We start from the raw sequence: 22,846 nt of genomic DNA on the forward strand, positions 1-22,846 counted from the left end.
AATCCGTATCATTTTATCCCAATAGAGCTTATTATCACTATCACGGTTAATTCCCCACACCACAATCTCCCTACTAAAGTCGGTGTTCTTATAGGATATGAACCCTATACCATCTTTGAACAGAGTGAAGGAGTGATAAGCTGATTTCACTTTGTCTGGGACCTTTCCTTCATAAAAAAGTCTCTGCTGCAAAGAAAATGTGAAAATTAGTTTTGGTTTCATAAAGTCATCCCCTCCCCAACCTATCCAGTAGACAATTATGTTGTTAACAACATGCTTGGGGCCTAATTTCTGCACTTCAGTGTTAAACTTGCCAGATCTATTACAATCAGCTTCAAATGAGTTGTATAAGGTCCATGACATCTGCTTGGTTGAATAAGCACATTTGTAAACGTGGATAATGCGATACTCAATGCCATCAACCAAGTAACCGAATGCATAAAGAGAAACGGCATGGCGGCAATGCTTGCTGGCCTGATCAGACACGAACATCATTCTACGTGTAAGTAGATTCCATATCATCAATCTAGCACTAAGGCCTCCTTGGGAGAATCGTATACAAACATTGCCGTTGTCTAAACCAATAAGAGAATAGAAACCAAATCGGTTGATAGGAATAGGGACGTTCATATTCATTTGCTGGCCTCCATCTAACATTGCCTTCAGAAACCACCTGCAGCTTTCATCAGATGGAGGGTAGCCAACTTCGATAATAACACTTCTGTCCCTATTTTTGTTTTGCTTGAAGTGTTGCTTGACAAATAGAGCTGTGGATAGCTTGAATCTCCACTCTTTACTGGTTGTTCGAGATCGCCCCACTGTTTTTGCATCACACCTAACAAAGATCTTCCACAAAAGATCTTCATTGAGCTGTGGAATAGTTACTCTCCTGGGTGTTATATCACTCATTGCTTTTATACAAAACCAAAAGCTTCTAGTTAGGGAGGCTAATGAAAAAGAAGAAGTTTTATGTTTACCATTCTTCATTGTATTTGTCTCGTGATATTTATAGGAGTTATTTTCTCCTATGAAGACTACCCCTTAGTGTCATTATATATTATAAAAAGCACCATTTAAGTTGTTTCTGCGTTATTGTCTAGATAAAATAAAAAATTAATTTATTTTTTCCTTTTACAACATTTAAGATGGCCTCTAATAAAAACATATACATAGGACATTATGAATTGATTGCTCCTTTCATATTAATAGACAATGTGAGGTCACATAAAAGGATGTAGGATTTTATACAAAGACTGATAAAGTATTCCCAATTGATTTGATTTTTTAGCCCAACCTAAAGGAGTGACAATAGAATTGTCAGCTTTCAATTTCATAAATTTTAATATTCATCATATATATATGTAACTAATATGTAGCCTTTTAAAAGCATTATTGAGATTGCTATATTTTACATTACCTCTTTTATGTGATGGATTCTATCTCTCTTTCCTACCATAAAATCTACTTTGAAAAAATTTCCAAGATATAATTTAATTAAAATTTAATCTTATCAATCTTTTGAGTTACAATTGAATTGACATGATGGATTTGCTCTAGAATTGCAATAAATGGATAACTATTCTCACAAAAGAATACTTTCTTTGTTAAAATTTATTAAACTTGTTCTCCTATTTCAATATATCAAAAAGGTCATTTCTACTTTTTAATGCTCTATTCCACTATGTTACAAAATATGGATCCATCTATCTCCCTTATCCAATAGCCATCAAAGAAAGGAAGACCTCATATAGACATCTATTGATGTGGTATTATATTAAATGATAGGACAATTCTACCAAAATTTGGAAGCGCGTGCAAAAGTGTCGTGACAATACAAATAAAATAAATGAGAATATTTTTATGTTACCTACTATGTTGAATGAGATTAATGTAACATATAAAAATACAAAATTTTCAATACCTATTTTTTTTAAGAAGGAATTTTTCCTACATGAATTAATATGTCAGCTATTAATGGGATGCCTGGTTCTATCTCTTATTCGCACAATAATACTTGTTTTTTTCATTGTTATCGGTAAAGGATTTTTGTATGTATATATTGGTTCTTTTCAATAAATAGTATTGTCATTCTAAGCATTTTATATAGACATGTATGCACCATATATCATTTGACCGGATTAGTATAACTACTGGCTGAAGTTTGTATCTCTTAAAACTTAAATTTGACATACTGATAACGTGTAATCTTGACACATCAGGGAACTTTCATCATATGGGGTTGGTCCACTACTTTAATCCATGTAGCTTTCAAAAATCAAATATCTTCCAAGATACGAAAAGATATCATGATCAAGTTGACCTCGTGGTTTCGAACATCGAGGTAAGCCTTTTCAACTTTAAGCAAATCTCAAACCTGCACATAAAAAATATGAAGACTAAATATGCTTCATGTGTGATTCATTTTTTATGCTATCAAGTTTACATCTTTTTGCTGAAATAGACTCAATTACATGTTATGCTTTAAGCTGATGGGCTTTGAAGTGGATGTGATTTCTATTTGTTTACTTTTTCCAACATACTACTGAGACTTGCTTTGTTTAAGCAAAAGTCAAACCTGCAATTGAAAAAGTATGAAAGTCTGATTTTTATATTTAACTAAGTTTAAATTTTATTTGTCATTATCTCTGGCTCATTTTCATTAAATAAGTATCCTACTCTCATGAATAGGTATTGCCCCTTTATTGAATCGCATATACTCGTCAGCCTAATGTAAGACCCGATTAATTAATGACTAATTAACTCATAAATTAGAATTTATTCTAGAAAGCTAAAAATGTAATTTTTATGGCTTAATATGATACAGGAGATTAAAACGAGAATTTTGATATCAATTTTAAAGAAATCGGCCCAGGATTGGACCGAACGGGCCAAACCGGACCAACCAGACCCATATTGGGCCCTTGGCCCAACCAAACAAATCCTAAAACCCTAAAAACAACACTCTCTCTCCTTTCTAAACCCTCAAACACGCTGAAATGGAGTAAGGGAGGGGAAGAACACTCTTCCAAAGTTCTAACTCTCACTTGATCTTCAAACCACCATAACTTTTGATTCGGAGCTCCGATTGCCGCACCATTTGCGGCCACGCGTTCACCGCGACAAGCTCTACAAAACCCACTACTTTGTTCTTGAGGTAAGTGATGAGAGAACTATTGTTAGTCTAAATTTTCACAAAATAAAATTCCATCGTTGAAAGTATAGTATAGACCAACAATTAATTCCCAAGATCAAATAATAAATCCAATGCAAATTATAACTGAGAGTATTTAGCTCCCAGGTCGTCTTCCCTAGGAGTTGCAATTAAGTGTACAATCATTGGCTATGAGAGAGAGCATGGGGATTGGGGAATGAAAGCAAGAGAGCAAGTAATGTAAATAGCAAGGAATTGAAACAAGCATGCAAGGAATTGAAAAGAAAGCAATTAAAGGACACTTGGCAAGAAGTGGGTAATCTAGATTTTCTATCCTAGTTGTGGACCACAAATATGGCAATTGTGTGGAATCAATCCAAATCAATCAATCCTCGTTGAGAATTAGTCAAAAGAGTGTAATTGGTCTCAATCCGTAAGTCCTAGTCAACTCACTAATTACTTAGTGAAAGACTAGCTTCAATGGAAACCAAACCAATTAACTATTCTCACACAATGCGGAATGGACATCCACAACTCAATTCCACCTAAATATCCAATTTCTCAACCAAGAGTGTGAAACTAAACATGCAAGAAATTAAACATCAAAGCAATTAAAGTTAAAGCAATTAAATACAAGGAAAAGAAATGGCAAGAAAGTAACTTAACATGCAAGTAAGTAAATGAAAGCAAGTAAAAGTCAAAGCAATGAAACTTCAAAAGAGAGAAACCTCTTGACAAGTAATTAAGGACTAAGGCTACTTATGCTAGCCATTGACCACAAACATATGATGATTATGAAGAGTAAATCTTACTTAGTCAACCTTACATCGAAGATAAGTCAAATAGGCATAGTTAATTTCAATCCCTAAGTCCTATGTCAACACTAAGGGGTCACATAGAGTCAAGGGAGACCAAATCAACTAACTACTCTAATATATCAAACAAGAATAGACATCAATGACTTAAGGGACACCAAAGTCAACAATTCCAAGCCAAGAGTGAAGAAAAACTAAGTAAAAACTAAGCCAAGCATTTTATCAAACACTTGGTATGCATGAAAATAAAATAACATTAAATTGCATTAAAATAAATTCCTAACTACCAAAAGCAAGAAAGTGACAATAACAACTAGAGAAAGCAATAAATGACATGGAAACATAAATTTGCATTAATTAAAATTAAAGTAACAAAGAGTATCCATAAGCATAAAAATGACAAAATAAAGGAAATAACAAGAGAAATGAATAAGAACAAGATAGAAGAACATGGAAACATAAATGAAACTACACTATAATAAGAATTAAAAGTTGAAATTAAAAGGAAATTAACTAATAAAACCCTAATTCTAGAGAGAGGGGGGAGCTTCTCTCTCTAGAAATTAAGAGAAAACATCATAAAAGCTAACCCTAATTGCCCCCCCCCTTCATCCTTCTTCAATTTGGCCTTAAATAGCTTCAAAAAATGAGTTGGATTGGGTTTTGGGAGCCAATAAATCACTGCCAGCGAGTTGCAATTAACGAGTCACGTGCAGGGACTTGTGCGGACGCACAGACGTGTGCATCCGCACACATGCTGAATCCCGACTTATGCATACGCACAAGTACCTGTGCGTACGCACACGTGGAATTATGTCCACTTTAGCAAATTGTATATCATTTTGAAGCTCCGGACGTTAGCTTTCCAATACCGCTTGAACCGATTCATTTGGACCTCTGTAGCTCAAGTTATGACCGATTTAGTACAGAGAGGTCAGGATTGTCAGCTTTCCAAATCTTTCATTTCTTGAATTCTTCCCTTTTGCATGCTCTTTTCCTTACTTCTTCAACCCATACTTGCCTTGGAAATCTGAAAATCACTTAACAAATACGTCAAGGCACCAAATGGGATTAAAGTGAATAAAATTGACTAAATTAAGCACAAAAGAGCATATTTTCACTTTCAAGCACAAATTAGGAAGAAATCTCAAAAGCATGCTATTTAGGTGAATAAATGTGGGTTTATGTGATGGAATCCACTCAAATCAAAATAAAATATATCGTAAAATATGGATTCATCAATCCCCCCACACTTAAACCAAGCATGTCCTCATGCTAAACCAACCAAAGGAGATGAATGAAGGGGTAATTATTAATGCAACTACCTACATGCATGTAACTATACTAAATGCTATCTATATATATCTACACTATGATTCCTATTGAGTTTGGCAAAAATAAACAAAAGAATCTCAATCAATCCAAAGTAGGAACTTAGGGCCAAGACAAGGAAAATATAGCAATATGATCAATGTCCAGAGATTGATTTGAAATTTTCAAAATTAAGTTCAACAACTTGCAAAAAAGATACAAAGTAAGCAATGAAAACATAGAATTGAGCAATTGAAACCCTCACCGGATGTGTTTACACTCTAATCGCTCAGTGTGTAGGGTTTAATCACTCAATTCTCCTTTAATCATGTTTCTCAAAGATTTGCAAGTCATCTAACAATCAACTAATACTTGATGAATGAATGAAAATATCATGAGGACTTTTGTGGGTTGTAATGGGGCTTAGGTAAGGGTAGGATCAATATGGTTAAGTGGGCTAATAGATTGGATCTTTGATTAGCTCAAGTATCCCACCTAATCCTATATCATCATTTATACATAACAAAACAACCTAACTATCCATTTATCCTCTTTCTCACACTCACTCATGCATACTCTTTCTAACTCAACTACATATGCATCTCTTATTTACATTCTTATTATCATTTCTCTTTCTTTCTTTTCTCTTTTTCTCTTTTTTTTCAAAAAGTATATACACCAAAATTTTCCTTTTATCAACAAAAAGAGATGCATATGTCTTACTTAATAGATGCATGAGTGTTTACCCATTTTTCCAAAATATTCTCAATGAACACCCAAAGCACTAACTACCAATGTTTCCCATAAATTCCCCCACACTTGATTAACACACACTCAAATCCAAGCTAATCAAAGATACAATATAAGGGCATTATTGGTTTTTCACTTAGGGCAAATGGTGTGCTTAAAATTTAGAACAAATAGGATTAAAAGGCTCAAAAGTGGTTTACAAAGGTAGATGTAAGGGTTGGTCATATGGGTTAAGTGAGTTTAATTTCAACAATGGCCTCAATCATACTAAATGCATTCAAATTAACAAATATAGGACATAAAGATTAAAGTAAATCTAAGATTACAATCATAAGAGGAGTTTATCACACAAGAACAAGATTTTGTGGTTGAAAAATGTGAAACCACTCAATTAAATCTCAAATCTCCCTAGGTATTTTGTTCAAGCTCTTTTCTATGTTCCTTAAGAAAAAAAAAATACTTCAACCAAGTTCAAAAACAAATTTTCAAATCTAATCAATGGAATATCCAAAAAGAGATTTCTTGAAAATTCTTTGTTGTTTTGCCAAACTTATTCAATCTAACATACAACATACAAATATTTACTATCATATAACTACAAGCATTAAAGAAATATATACAAACAAACCAAACAAAATCCAAATAAGAACAAAAATTGCAAAAATTAAGGAAAAAGAACAAAAAGAATATTGCAAAGTGTTTAAGAAAAGGAATTTTACCCCCTTGAAGTTGGCAATCCTCCCCCACACTTAAATAATGCACGGTCCTCCGTGCATGCACATGATCCGGGGTGAAGGAATGTGAGGCTCCACCTTCAGCTGGTGGGCTCCGGTTGCTATGTAAACAAATAAATAACAATTGAGGAGAAGTAAGATGTGTGTGGTGTGATGAAAGGCAATGTGTGCATTCTAAGTGCGCGGTTTAGAAGACGCACATTGGCCCGGTAAAAAGAGAAACCACATAATTAAAAGAATTAGTACGGTCCTCAATTAGGTAGCCTAGGTTGCAAGTAAAGAATAAGTAAACTTAAGGCACAAGCAATCCTAGGCAACCACAAAAGTGAGTTGAGTATATGATATTGGTTATTGAATTTGTGCACGTGAAAGCGCAAGATTGATATAAAATAGCACGATAAACAACAACCAATCCCATAATGAACGGAAACTCCTTATTCATCATGAAACATAATGAAAAAGTCACATGGGAAGGTACTTGTTACAAAAAGTGATAAGTTTGATAAAAATCAAGTTAAGTCACTCAAACAAATGCAAAGCATTAACAAGGAACAAGAACCGGACATGTGATAAATTTGATATGAGAATCATAATGAACAAGGAAGTTTCAACTCAAAGCACTTAATTCAATGCACTTATATAATTTGTCCTAGTGGTACAATCAAAATATGAGTAGCCAAACCCACTAGGTACTTGGTAAGTTAAGGCAAAGTATAAGTGCATTGGTGGAAACTTCAAGCAACAAGCAATCCAATCATCAAACTAACACTTGTAATTTATTTAATGAATAAACTACCAAACTAGAACTAATATAATTATCAAAATAAAAATGAAATGCAAACAAAACAAAGTAAAACAAGTAGAAAAGAAGGCAAAAGCAAAAGAAGAGAGGGGTGGAAGAAAGAAGAAGAGAAGAAATAGAGAGAAGAGAAGAAAAGAAGTATAATGGGTGAAAACAGAGGCATGCGTACGCACACAAGGTGAAATAAGGAAGGGTGTGCGAGCGCACAGCATGGTGCGAGCGCTGCGAACAGAAGAGGAATTAAGGAGTGTGCGTGCGCACAAGTCTGTGCGCATGCACAGAAGACTTTTTTTTTTGGAAAGGATCATGTGTGCGTGCCCACACAGGTCCGTGTGCACGCAGAAGAGCGTAAGGGCAGTGGTTCACACGCACAGGCTGTGCCAACGCTCCCACCAGAGTGGTTGCAAGTTGGCGTGCGGCCGCACAAGAAGCGCGAAAAAGGGTATGCGTGCGTACGCACGATTAGGTGCGTACGCACAGGCCGCAGAAAGCAGTTGAGCGTGTGCACAAGGCGTGCTAGCACTGCAAACAGAGGGCAAAATGATACGTGTGTGCGCACAGGTCAGTGCGCACGCACATGTCGCAGAAAATAGAAGTTCTGTGCGCACGCACAGGTACGTGCATACGCACAAATGCCCTGTTTTGCAAAAAGTTTTCTTCAAAATTCTAAGGTACCAAGCCTTAGTTCAATCAAAACTCAACACTAAACCATGCAAGAACCCATAAATTCATGATCTAAACAAAAATTAACTTACAAATCTCAATTAAACTAATTCTAAGCTAACCAAAACAAGCAAACATGCAATAAAGCCAAAATATATACAAAAAGAGAAGAGTAAGAATGATGTTACCAAGCACTTTTATTTAATGTCTTTAAGTTAGACAATTGGGAGAGCCCTTGCTATGATGGCTTGTGCTTGACTCTTCCTCCAATGGCTTGAATGTCCAACGTCCTCCGGGATCCCAATCCTAACTATTGACAAAAATAAAAGACAACCAAAAAGCAAGCTATTTACATATTAACATATTTACAATAGCCACTAACTTTACACCATTGCAACTCTCCAGCAACGGCGCCAAATTTTTGATGAGAAAACTGTTGTTAGTCTAGATTTTTACAAAATAGAATTCCATCGTTGAAAGTATAGTCTAGACCAACAATTGATTCCCAAGATCAAATAATAAATCCAATATAAATTATAACCGAGAGTATTTAGCTCCCGGGTCGTCTTCCCTAGGAGTTGTAATTAAGTGTACAATCATTGGCTATGAGAGAGAGCATGGAGATTGGGGAATGAAAGCAAGAGAGCAAGTAATGTAAATAGAAAGGAATTGAAACAAGCATGCAAGGAATTGAAAAGAAAGGAATTCAAGGACACTTGGCAAGAAGTGGGTAATCTAGATTTTCTATCCTAGTTGTGGACCACAAACATAGAAATTATGTGGAATCAATCCAAATCAATCAATCCTCGTTGAGAATTAGTCAAAAGAGTGTAATTGGTCTCAATCCATAAGTCCTAGTCAACTCACTAATTACTTAGTGAAAGACTAGCTTCAATGGAAACCAAACCAATTAACTATTCTCACACAATGCGGAATGGACATCCACAACTCAATTCCACCCAAATATCCAATTTCTCAACCAAGAGTGTGAAACTAAACATGCAAGAAATTAAACATCAAAGCAATTAAAGTTAAAGCAATTAAATACAAGGAAAAGAAATGGCAAGAAAGTAACTTAACATGCAAGTAAGTAAATGAAAGCAAGTAAAAGTCAAAGCAATAAAACTTCAAAAGCGAGAAACCTCTTGACAAGTAATTGAGGGACTAAGGCTACCTATCCTAGCCATTGACCACAAACATATGATGATTATGAAGAGTAAATCCTACTTAGTCAACCTTACATCGAAGATAAGTCAAATAGGCATAGTTAATTTCAATCCCTAAGTCCTATGTCAACACTAAGGGGTCACATAGAGTCAAGGGAGACCAAATCAACTAACTACTCTAATATATCAAACAAGAATAGACATCAATGACTTAAGGGACACCAAAGTCAACAATTCCAAGCCAAGAGTGAAGAAAAACTAAGTAAAAACTAAGCCAAGCATTTTATCAAACACTTGGTGCGCATGAAAATAAAATAATATTAAATTGCATTAAAATAAATTCCTAACTACCAAAAGCAAGAAAGTGACAATAACAACTAGAGAAAGCAATAAATGACATGGAAACATAAATGAAACTACACTATAATAAGAATTAAAAGTTGAAATTAAAAGGAAATTAACTAATAAAGCCTTAATTCTAGAGAGAGGGGGGAGCTTCTCTCTCTAGAAACTAAGAGAAAACATCATAAAAGCTAACCCTAATTGCCCCCCTTCATCCTTCTTCAATTTGGCCTTAAATAGCTTCAAAAAATGAGTTGGATTGGGTTTTGGGGGCCCAAAAATTGCTGCCAGCGAGTTGCAATTAATGAGGTCACGTGCAGGGACTTGTGTGCGTCCGCACACATGCTGAATCCTAACTTGTGCGTACGCACAAGTACCTGTGCGTATGCACACGTGGACTTATGTCCACTATAAGAAATTGCATATCATTTTGAAGCCCTGGACGTTAGCTTTCTAATGCCGCTGGAACCGCTTCATTTGGACCTCTGTAGCTCAAGTTATGACCAATTTAGCACAGAGAGGTCAGGGCTGGCAGCTTTCCAAATCCTTCATTTCTTGAATTCTTCTGTTTTGCATGCTCTTTTCCTTACTTCTTCAACCCATACTTGCCTTGGAAACCTGAAAATCACTTAACAAATACGTCAAGACACCAAATGGGATTAAAGTGAATAAAATTGACTAAATTAAACACAAAAGAGCACGTTTCCACTTTCAAGCACAAATTAGGAAGAAATCTCAAAAGCATGCTATTTAGGTGAATAAATGTAGGTTTATGTGATGGAATCCACTCAAATCAAATCAAAATATATCATAAAATATGGATTCATCAGTAAGCCACGATTTTAGTCCAGTTTTCTCAGCCCTTAAATTCGAATTTTTGGGAAAAAGTGTTGAGATTTTGGGCTCTTTGATGTTATAGGATCCAACTAGCTTGAAGGAGAGGCTTAATCTTGTCTCCTTGATCCTTGGGTGTGGTACGATTCTCAACCCTAATAGAATTTATTGGTTTATAATGTTTGGGTATTGAGTGGGTATGTTTGAATGTGATATTGTGGTTTATGAAGTGTATATATGTGTGTTAGAGCTTGATTGAGGTTTTGGAAATCTTGGAAGAAGGGCTCTTGTGTGCTAAAAATCTATCCTTGGAGGTGTTAAAGCTTTGAGAACTTGTGAAAAAGTGATTTGGAGGTGTTCTAGGTTAAGCGGAAAAGCGGCTAAGGTATGGTCTCAGTTTCCTGTATCTAAAATGTAATGTGGTGTGAAAACTTAGGCTAGAGGCCCTAAGATAGGATTTGAATGGTTGATGTTGTTGAATGGTTGAGATAAATTGTGTGGTTATGTATGTGATTAATGAATATTGATGTTTTGATGGGATGATGCATGAGAGATATGCATGTTTTGATATATGCTTAATGATTGGTTGATGTTGAATTGTGGGTGAAACCATATTGATGGTGAGGGTGATATTGATTATATATATTGATGGTTGATCGAAAATGGTATTGTTGGAAGTTGGGAGGAGAAAATATGTATAATAAGATATTGTGTTTGAAATTGAGTTATTTGATTGAGATTAGTTAAAATGGTGGATTGGTGGCTTGTGAATTTGATAAAAATATTAACATATGAGTTGAGGAGGCTTGAGGTTGATTTTTGGTATATTTTGGTTGGTTTTGAAAAGGGGTTGAAATTGGTTTGTTTTAAAAATGGAACTTTGTGATTTTGTATAAAAATATGGTTTTGGAGCTTACTTTGACAGAGCATATCTTGGTCTCCAGATCCCCGATTTGTGTCAAACTTGTTTATAAATGAAATTGGGTCCGAGATGTTTATGCCATTCGAAGAACGAATGGAAAATGACTTGGAACAAAAAAGTTATGCCCATCGGAAGATTGGGGTTTGAAACTGGAATTCTGCAGCTTTTTAACTTAGTAAAATTTTTGGCAGATCATACTTCCACGCGTAAGCGTGGCCGACGCGCATGCGTCGCTATCAAATTTTCACTACTCCACGCGTGCACCTGGCCGACGCATACACGTTGATGTGCTGATTCAAGTACCCAGCCAAAATTCTTGAGAGTTGTGCAGGTATTGTGTTGGTTTTGTGCGAGGGGCACAAAATGCATCCACGCATACGCGTGACTGACGCGTAGGCGTCACTTGACTTTTCTCCCATCCACACGTGTGCGTGGGCGATGCGCACGTGTGACTCCGTTTTCACCCCAAGGTTGATTTTTGAGTTTTCAAAGCCAACCTTCAGACTTCTAAACCTCCGATCTCACCCCCTTATGTCTTAAATCCTTGTGATATGCCTAGCAGTGGGAAGAAGCTAGGGAATGTGGTAACTTGTGGATGAAGTAAGGGGAGAATTAATGATGAATGATGATCAAAGATCAATGTATGAGATACGGAGGATGATTGTGGAAGTGATTTATATGCCATGAGCCGAAGGGTTGTACTTGTTAATGAATTGGCTGGTTATGGATTGTATCATAAGCCGAATGGTTGAGATATCGCCGAATTATGGCTGAGCCATTATTGAATTATGGCTGAGTATGATTGCATATATGCGTATTGAATGAAATGTGAATGTTGCGCTTCCACTATCTGAGATACGAGTTTCCCTAGGTGAAAACAGTGGCTAGCCACCACATGTTCCAGGTGGAGACTCGATACTCTACTGACCCTATGTCGTAAGTGTGGCCGAACACTGTGAAAGTTCCGAATGAGCTCGCCCCCATAAGTAAACACCAGTGTGGGTGTTGTGAATATGTATTGATGATTATGATTGAGTATAACTCGAGTTGGAGATGCACGACAGAGGGACAGTCCAATGGTTAGCTACCAGGACTTGTCGAGTTGGCTTTATAACCGACAGATGAGACTCATCAGCCACTATGACAGGCATACATCATATGCATTATATGTGAATTGTTTGGAATGCCTAATTGACTGCATAATATTTGCTAATTGTATAAATGTTGTATCTGCTTCCTGTTTGTGCATTGTCTTGTTGATATAATTGTGATTGCAATATCAAACTACTGATGGCGGTTGGGAGTTTCGCAGGATTTGGAAAGGGGACTATTAGTTAGACTGAAGATCTTTAGTCAGTTGCCTCTATTTATAAGCTTTGATTCATCTATTGGAAGTTCTAGGATTGCCTTCGGCTTTCCCAGGACATTACATGTTAGATATGTGGGTACTGTTACCATACTAAGAACCTCCAGTTCTCACCCATGTGGATTTTGTGGTTTTCAGATGTAGATCGTGAGGCTTCTCGCTGAGGCATGCTGGAGACTTCTGGATTAGCGAAGATCCTTGGTTCTCGGAACTTTATTTTGGTTTTATGTAGATACTTATTATCTCCACCAAATAAATATATACTGTTTGACTCCTCTTAGAGGTTGTCCTGGAGAACAGGTTTTTGGTAGTTTGTCCTTGGGGTTTCCCTTGGGTTTCTTACTTTATCTATATATATACATGTATACTCTATGCTCGAACCGGTTATCTTCGCAAACCGGGTCTTGAGTTTTGATATTCGTATCTTTGGCACTCTCTTGTTTATGGATTCGCCTTAGTTTATCCTTTATCTGTTTCGTTACGTTATTGATCAGAGTGTTGCGCTTTTCAATTTAACGATTTTGATTTACCCTTTTCTTTAAAGGCTCTTAGTTACAAGCATTTTTCGCACTACTATATATACTAAATTTTATTTTTAGAGGTCGTAACACCTCGCCACCTCTGTCTTATAACTTAAGCATAAGGCTCTGTGTGGTAGGGTGTTACACCCAACACTTCATAGCTTTCTGCTTTTCAAATTCTACATTTGTTACTAAAAGGTAATATAGTTTTTTATGCGGTGAGCTTCTATTTTATTTTTGTTGAAGCAAATAATCCTAATTTCTGAAAATAAATATTTTAAGCAATTTTGTTTACAGCTTTCTGCTGAATTAGCTAATTACATGTTATGCTTTGTGCTAATTGCCTTGTCAGCTGTGTTGGATTTATTTTTGTTGCATATAGAATAAAGTTATAATTTCTTATATGTAAAAATAAAATGATATACATCTATTTTTTTGAATCAATTAGTACATATCCTATAGAAAAATAAATTAATGTTTCTGAGCATTAATTTAATCTATTTTTTACTTGAACTAAACTTCACCGTTTCGTTGGGATTGTGACCAACCATGTACCTTATGCTACGAGTTTCATTTAAAATTTTTCTATCTAAATAATTGTTAGGCATATTCTTTCTTTTACTCTCTTAATGCTTGTTCTCGTTGACTAAGTGAACCAATTTTTTTATACACAATAAGTTTCTTTTTTTTCCATTCGATATTTTGCCATAGCCATTGTGATGCTATTAACATCATAGGTTCTTGAGTCTTTACATTGGATACTGTGTTTATTGTGTAAAATGTAAATAACAAATATCATTAAAATCCTTTGCAGTGGATGTAATTTTTTATTAGTTTACTTTTTCCAACATACTATGGAGACTTACTTTATTTAAGCAATAGTCAAACCTGCAATTAAAAAAGTATGAAAGTCCAATTTTCTCATTTAACAGAATTTAAATTATATTTGTCAATATGCTGGCTCATTTTCATTAAATAAGTACACTACTCTCATGAATAGGTATTGCCATTATTTATTGAATCCCATATACCGGTTAGTTCAACATTTTATAGCTTTATGCTTTTCGAGTTACTAAAAGGCAATTATAAATTTTTATGCGCGCGGTGAACTTCTAATTTATTTTTATTGAAGCAAATAGTTTCAACTTCTGAAAAGTATTATTTTAACCAATTTTTGTTATAACATACAGGACAAACATCAATGATCAAGTAACTAACTATTAAAACACCAAGTTTTGTTAGATTAGATATAGATCCTAGTTAAAAAAAAGGCTAAATTGCAATACTTGTCCAATTAAAACAGATTTTACAAAATTATTTATAGCGTAATTTATTTCTATTGGACTAAATGGTTTATTTTAACATATGTGATGCAGTATTAGATAGAAAATATTTTTATACTGATCTTTTGGTAAATTCTCTGAATATAAGACTTTGCTCATGAAGATAACTATTCTTTGAGTTTCAATCAAATAATTCGTAATGCATATATGGTGCTCGTGCTAACAATTCTTAATTATTTCATTTTTCTTATATACACAGAGTTAACAACACAACTACCAATATTGGAATTTTTGTATAGATTGTGCTGAGTATATTGAAATCATGGATCTATGCTATGCGCCTTCACAATTACTATAAGTTTCATTTGGTGGTGCTATCCAAAAGTGTTATCTATTCTCATTTTGATATAACTTTGAGAGCATTTAGTATACAAACTATCCCATATAGTTTTGGTATTTTGGAAATTAATTATACATATCTTTCTACAATAGACTTCGTGTGAAATTGTCAATAAAAAGGCTTAGATACATAAATTGGTTGGATAATATCTATGAGAGAATTTATTATACAACTTTTTCCATCTATTTCACATATATTTTTAATTTTATATCAATTTATCCAGTAGACTTCATATAGAATTTTCAAAATATCCAAACTTAAATAATGGCAAGCTCTTTATCACTATTTGGATAGTATCCATCAATTTCACATAAAACCTAAATTTTATATCCTTTATCCAATGAACTTGTTACGGATAATCAATATAGATATAAAGCAAATATGTATACGAATCCCTTATAGATATAGCAACATATATAGGAATCCCTTATCATATAAGGATGTCAAAATAAAGGCATACATACTGGCAAGCTCATTCTAAGTTTTTGAATAATATCCATGGAATAGATTCCATGGTAATTAGATTAGTTCACCAAGTCCATAAATTAAATTGAGTCTAAAGAAAGATTCACCTAAATACGTTATCAAATACTTGTGCACAACTATCTAAAACATAAATATGTTAACCAAAACAATCTTAATTGAAAATTCAGCAATATTCAAAATCCTTTATAAGTACATCACTCATCCCCTTCAATCACTTGAATCTTCTGTCCTTTTCTATACTTTCTACTAAACTTATTGGTTGAAAATTGTCCATCATCATTATTATCAATTGCACTATTAAACCCATACTTCATCCCACTGGAAGCTCTTTTAGATGAGGTCTTGTGTTTGAGGGAGGAAACACACTCATCCAAAATATCCTACATATAAACATAGAACTAACAATAAATTATTTTTTCAATTAGGATTTAATTGAACAATGAAAGAAAACTACCTAAAAATATGATACATAAGAAGGATGGAAACAAAAGCCAAATTTTTATACTACAGAAAACTGAGGATCAGCATCAACATTAAGGTGAATAATATTTTCAAACATATCAACCGAGTTGCTGCAGTTAATTTCCTACATAATCCGAAACCATCCTTTTTGTTTAAATATACTTGTGAACCATGCTTATTTAAGAAATATAACTTCTTTAAGAAATTAACATAAATATTAAACCATACTATAATACTAATAGACTGATTAGATTGCATCTTTTTTGGAAGATTCTTCTGAATTATCTCATCATCATCACACACTTTCATGACAGTGTAGACTTGATCTCTATGATTAATGTTTGCAGATTTTACATTAATCTTAAATAGCACCCTTTTGTCCATCATATTATCAAGGATAGGGGGATATTCATCATCACCTATTTCCTGGAGCTAAAACTAAATGTTAGTCTCACTAATCCTAGCTTATTTATTGAATACATTTATTGTTTTAGATTAATTTAAAAAATAGCATCATGTCTAGTTGTGTACTTACATCCTCCTCCATCACTTGTTCTTCTCGCTTATCACACAACTGAGTGATTTCTCTGTCCCATAGAAGCAAACTTATACTTCCAGTGCTATCATATACCATGACCTCCACCTTGAACCTACCATGTCAAAAGATAAAAATATATTACCAATTAGGACAACTCTAAACCTAGTACTTGTATGGAACCACGATAAGTAGAGAAATCTAAACAAAATAATACCTCAAAGCTGCACAACCATGAGTATGGCCACATTTGTTACACTCGTATCTATTACCAATACTTGATTCTACTTTTTTTGGGCACCTCCTACATGTCTTGTAGAACCAATCCTTGTTCGTGGCATTTATAGCCACAATGGTTGCAGATATCCAACAAGGACCTTCCTGAACCAAGCCAAGTGCTTCTTCGATTGCCTTTACAAAAACAGACCCTTGATTAAGTTCATCAGCTCCTGACCATGCATGTTGTGAAGGCACTTGAGTAATCCTCACAGAACTTGATGGTGACACACTAAGCAGCCTAAGGTGAACAAATGAGAAATAATAAGTAGCAACATGTGGTTGAATGAAAAATATTTACATTAGAGTTATTAATACATTAAATATTTTGCAACCCTTTTCTGAAACTCCATGATCTCTTTTAAGTTGTTGTCAAAGTGCATTTGAGACACATCAAAGTTGCTTTGAATAGAGGTCTTTCCATTCCACCTTATTGCTCTGAAGTATTGAAACAAAACTATAAGGGGTTCCACCCTTCCATCTTCAAGTTGTGGAAGAATCTGGTCCACCATGTTCCCGAGTAGAATGCAGTTTATTCTGTTGGCCCTACAAGAAGTTAATGGAACAATTTAAACAGTGCAAATCTTTATTTTGTAAAGTGATTCTAAACATCAAAAGATTTGGACAAAGTGCAAATTTTTATTTTGTAAAATAATTTTAAACATCAAAGGTGTTTAACAACATACTCTAGGTCTTCTAGGACAACCACCAAACACTTAATCTCTTTTTTTTGTTGGTGACCAAATGTCTGGGATCCTCTTTGCCAACTACCTCGGCAATGACATTTGAGAATACAAATGCTCTTTGTCAATCTGACTAATAACTTAGTATAGTAACATGTTCAGTATAAAATACATGTACTAACCAAAATCCTCAGAATAATCTAACTTATCAGCATTCAGTAAATCTGGTATAGGTTTGAAATAGAAGGCTTCTAATGGGAAGTATGGATTCTCCACATGGATGACTCGTGTTCTGTGAGAGAAGCAAAGTATCCATTTGCTCGGAGTTATGATTGTGTCCATATCATTAGCAACAACAATGAAGTGGGTCATTTGGTAATTCTGAAACTGCACAATAGAACCCTTCCACTTGCTGATCAAAGACCTGGGGATTTTAGCGTGCATCCTATCGCCCTATTAGAAAGATTTGGTATTAGTTACTGGTGAAGCATAAATATTTTATTTAGTCGGAAGAAAATATTTAAAAACAGTGTACAAACCTTACTATCCTGAAGAATCATTTGAATGCTTCCAACCTCCTTCTCATTATACTTGCTTGGGACTTCCCAGATCCTAATAACATAAACTTTGAAATTCCAAGTAATTTTTGTTGGATTCAAGTCAAGTAGGTAATCAACGTGCTCGGCCATTTGGATGTTAGTATTTGTATGAGATGGTGATGAAGGAGATTTTTGTCGGTAAAGAATTTCACAAATGAAATCTCGTTGCAAGTATAGTTTCTAATCCAACAAAGAATCCTTTCATACAAAAATTTGGTTGTCACTAAAACAAACCCAATAAAATTAAACCGAAGTATTTAAACCTCGGGTCATCTCTCAAGGAATTGCAGGGAGGTGTGTTACTTATAATTGGTTATGAGATTGTATCTTTTTGGGTTTTTGAAAGGTTGCACAAGGAATGTAAATGATAAGAAAATAAACTAATAATTAAGAAAGCTCTTGGCAAGGTATGAGAATTAGAAGTCCTATCCTAGCTATCCTTATCAATTGTGACATCAATTGTCCATTTCTCCCACTTAGTTAACCTCTAACTATGAAGAAAAGTCAAGTGGATGAATCAATTTGATTCCTCAAGTCCTAGTCAACTCCTAAGGAAAGACTAGCTTTAGAGAGATCCAAATCAACTAGCAACTTTCAATTATCAATCAACAAAGGAGTTTGATAACTCAAGAGTCTCCAATTACTCAACCAAAGCCAAAAGGAAAAAAATCTAACTTAAAACCCTCCCAAGCATTTTATCAAACAATTGGAAGGCACAACATAAAAACATAGAAAAATAATAAGAGATAATAAAATCTAAACAACCAATTGAAAGTATCAATAACATAAATTGAAGAAAGCAATCATAAATATGAAATACCTCAAATTGCATTAAATAGAAAATCAAATCTAACATGAAGAATTCATAAACTAAATTGGCAACATAAAGTAATCAATAAGGAAAAATAAATAAACTAGAATGCTAAGACAAATAAAAGTAGAAGAAAAACTAAATTAAACTAAGATAGAAATCTAAAATTGAAAAGGAATAAAACTAAGAATCCTAAAACTTAGAGAGAGGAGAGAGCCTCCCTCTCTAGAAACTACATCTAAAACCTAAAATTATTTGAATGAAAGTTGTTTCAATGAATGGATGAATGATTCTCTCACTCTGCAGCCTCTAATCTGTGTTTTCTGAACCGAAAACTGGGTCCAAAACCAGCCCAAAAAATCGCCCCCAGTGCTTTCTGCAGATTTCTACACATGGCGCATGTCACACATATGCGTAGGTTATGCGTACGCGTCGCTTAGCAAAAATCCTTGTCACGCGTACGCGTCAGTCATGCGTACGCGTCACTGCTAGCTTCTCAATTCCTTCAATTTCTTGTATTCTTTCCACTTTTGCATGCTTCCTTTCCATCCTCTAAGCCATTCCTACCCTATAAACCCTGAAAACACTTAACAAACATATCACAGCATCGAATGGTAATAAGAGAGGATTAAATATAGTAAATTTAAGGCCAGAGGAGCATGTTTTCAATCAAAGCACAAAATTAGGAAGGAAATGTAAAACATGCGAATTATATGAATAAGTGTGAGAATAATGGATAAAATTCACTCAATTAAGCACAAAATGTACCACGAAATAGTAGTGCATCAAATCTCTCCACACTTAAACATTAGCATGTCCTCATGCTAAGCTCAAGAGAAGCTATAAAGGAGTGAAGAGGAATGGTAAAACTTATGAAATGCAACCTATCTATATGAATGCAACTAAATGCAAAAATACTTCTACCTACTTGGTTAAAAGTAAAAAAATTCTCCAAGACAAACATAAATCAGATTCCACTAATTCAAATCAAACAATAAGAGACAAGTAAACTTGTAAGAAGATAGCTCATGAAAGTCGGAAACACAGAATCAAGCATTGAACCCTCCCTGTAAGTGTATATGCACTCTAATCGCTCAAGTGTATGTCTAGGGTTAATTCACTCTAATCTCCTCTAGTCATGCTTTCTAAACTTTGTTTTTCATCTAACCAATCAACAAATATTTACTATACCAATGCAAACATCATGAGGTCTTTTCAAGGTTGTAATGGGGCTAAAGTAAGGGTGAGGATATATGTATAGCCAAGTGAGCTATAATATGAATCTTTGACTAACCTAAGCTCTCACCTAACATACACACACTCTATGTAATTCTAAAATCATGCCTAGCTACTCATAATTCCCACTTTTGCATCACATACGCATGTATCAAATTTTCTTTAAATTCACCACATATGCATTGATCTTTTATTCAACTTAGCATTGGGGGTGATTTTATCCCCTATTTCTTTATTTATTTAGATTGTACTATAAATTTTTTTTTAACATGAAAGCAAACATAACATATCAATGTACATGGTTTTTCTGGTTTCACATGAGTATGCACCCAAATTCTCTAATACTTTTGTCAATAAAACACAACACAATTTCATCAACCCAAGTTCCCACAGTTCCCCACACTTAATTGATACACAATCTCTATCTTAAGCTAACCAAAGATTCAATTGGGGGTAATTAATTATTTTTTCACTTAAGGCTAGTGATGTGGTAAAATATAGAACAAATGGGGATTAAAAGGCTCAAATTGGCAAACAAGGGTAATTGAAATGGTAGGCTATTTGGGATAAGTGAGCTAATAACAAATGATTGCCTCAATCATATGTATGCATGCAAATACACTAAAAAATGGACATATAGAATGGAATAAACTATAGATTGCAATCATAGAGAAGAAAACACACAAGAATAAAAATCATGGTTAAATAATGTAACCATATAATTAAGCTCAAAATCTCATAGGTTGTGTGTTTTTAGCTATAATTCATGTTCCGAATTAAAATCTTCAAACAAGTTCAGCATCAAAAATTTTAATTTAAAGAGTAAAGTATCGTTTTTGTCCCCAACGTTTGGGGTAAATCCTATTTGTGTCCCTAACGTTTAAATCATCCTATTTGTATCTCCTAACATTTGTAAAAGTGATTCAATGTTATCCTTTCGTCAATTACACATCATGAGCGCTTTAGTTTGAGTTTTAAAAATCTCTTGAAGTTAGAATACAAATGTCTGGGATAGAATCGATGATCTACTCCAAAAAATAGCTCATTAAATGTTGAAACTAATTCCTACAACATTTACATAATTCACTCTTCTAGGGACATAATTGAGTCTAAACATAAATAGTGGGTATAATATTAAAATCGAACACATCTAAGTGAGACCTAATTGAGAATGAATACATCCAAGTGAGAATAATTGAAAAATATAATCTGATTTGTTAGTATAATTGATAGTAGGATAACATTGAATCACTTTTATAAATGTTAAGGATACAAATAGGACGATTTAAACGTTAGGGACACAAATAGAACTTACCCCAAACGTTGGGGACAAAAACGATACTTTACTCTAATTTAAATTAGTGAAATACTATAAAAAGGGTCTTGAAAAATAACTTATCACTCCAACCAAGTAGTGGTAGAAGAACATGCACAAAATCAAACAAACATGCAATCAAACATGCAAATGCAACAACTAATTTAACAAGGAAAATTAAACATTGGTGTTGAAATAGGAAATAACTAACCTACGGAAGTCGGTATCGACTTCCCCACACTTAAAGATTGCACCGTCCTCGGTGCATGCTAAGATGTGCAAGTGGACGGGCTGCTACAACTGATGCTTTTCTCTAAAGATTTTACAGATGGACTTGTTTATCGCTCTATTGAGAAGCTTTTCCTTTCCCTTCTCAGTGGCCATCCTAAAAGAAGAGGAAAAAGAAGAAAAGTAACCCAGAAATAAAGATAAGAAAACAAATAAAGTATGGGTGGATTAATGCCAAATAACGAGAGTCTCAATTACATGGTAGCTACAACATGCAAGTGAGAAAATAGTAGAAGTAAATGGCATATCAATAGTGAAAAAATTGCAACAATGGGGAAGAGATAGTAGGTAATGAAAGACAATATAAATTCATGTCAATGTAAAAGGAACACAGGTATCACAAAAGATTGGCATTGACAGATAAATAATATCACCCAACATTGTAAAACAAATCACTAAGCACCAAAATAATGCAATAAAAGATGCAACAGTTGAATAAGAACATTTAACACCAATGAAGAAAATAATAAACGTAGAGAAGAAAATAAAAATATGCACAAAAGTAAAATGCAATGAGTGGGAGTATGCAAATAAATTAAATAAAATAGAATGACAGAGAATAAGTATGAGACGTTAAAGAAATGAAGAAGAAGAAAATAAGAAAAGAGGAAGAAAGAAGGAGAAAGGAGAGAAGAACAAAGTAAGAAATGAAAAACAGAGCGTGACGCGTGCGCGTGCATTACGCGTACGTGTGAAAACGGAATGAGCCATGCGACGCGTAAGCGTCGCCCACACGTACGTGTGGGTGGCGAAAAATGCATTCTGACACGTGCGCGTCGGTCATGCGTACGCGTGCCTTCTCACGCAACTCCAGCACCATGGCCACACAACTCTCTGTTCAATTCGCACTTTACGCCTATTTTCCTCCCCACGCGTACGCGTCGCTGATGCTTACGCGTAGGTTGAACTTTCTGCAGGGGACGCATACGCGTGAGGTACGCGTACGCGTGGGGTGGCTTGTGCGCTACGCACCCCTCCCGCGTGTTTCTCACGCAACTCTCTGTTCAGTTGCGCATACACAAACGACCCGTGCGCATCGTAGAAACTTGCGCGTCGATCCCCCCTTTTTTTTTTGCAAAATGAAAGTAAATCTGC

General features: G+C 34.7%; 1 protein-coding gene across 1 annotated transcript; it reads right to left on the reverse strand.

Annotated features, from left to right (window-relative positions):
- On the reverse strand, positions 15,741-18,191 carry LOC107633426. Its single transcript, XM_016337059.1, has 8 exons — positions 18,042-18,191; positions 17,708-17,955; positions 17,138-17,365; positions 16,761-17,060; positions 16,544-16,658; positions 16,237-16,434; positions 16,055-16,132; positions 15,741-15,926 (listed from the first exon to the last, which is right to left on the reverse strand). Exons 1-8 carry the CDS (start codon positions 18,189-18,191, stop codon positions 15,741-15,743), a joined length of 1,503 nt encoding a protein of 500 aa, XP_016192545.1.

Source organism: Arachis ipaensis, chromosome B03, assembly GCF_000816755.2.
Source record: "Arachis ipaensis cultivar K30076 chromosome B03, Araip1.1, whole genome shotgun sequence".
NCBI lineage: Eukaryota > Viridiplantae > Streptophyta > Magnoliopsida > Fabales > Fabaceae > Arachis > Arachis ipaensis.

Bases quoted from the DNA above. Each gene is read 5' to 3' on its own strand.
- LOC107633426 (XM_016337059.1), bottom strand. From the start codon at position 18,191: ATGGCCGAGCACGTTGATTACCTACTTGACTTGAATCCAACAAAAATT. The intron at 16,659-16,760 runs GTATTATTTTGT...TTGACATGGTAG, and splicing joins CATGGTTGTGCAGCTTTGAG to GTTCAAGGTGGAGGTCATGG. The intron at 15,927-16,054 runs GTAGTATAAAAA...GTTTATATGTAG, and splicing joins ATGCTGATCCTCAGTTTTCT to GATATTTTGGATGAGTGTGT.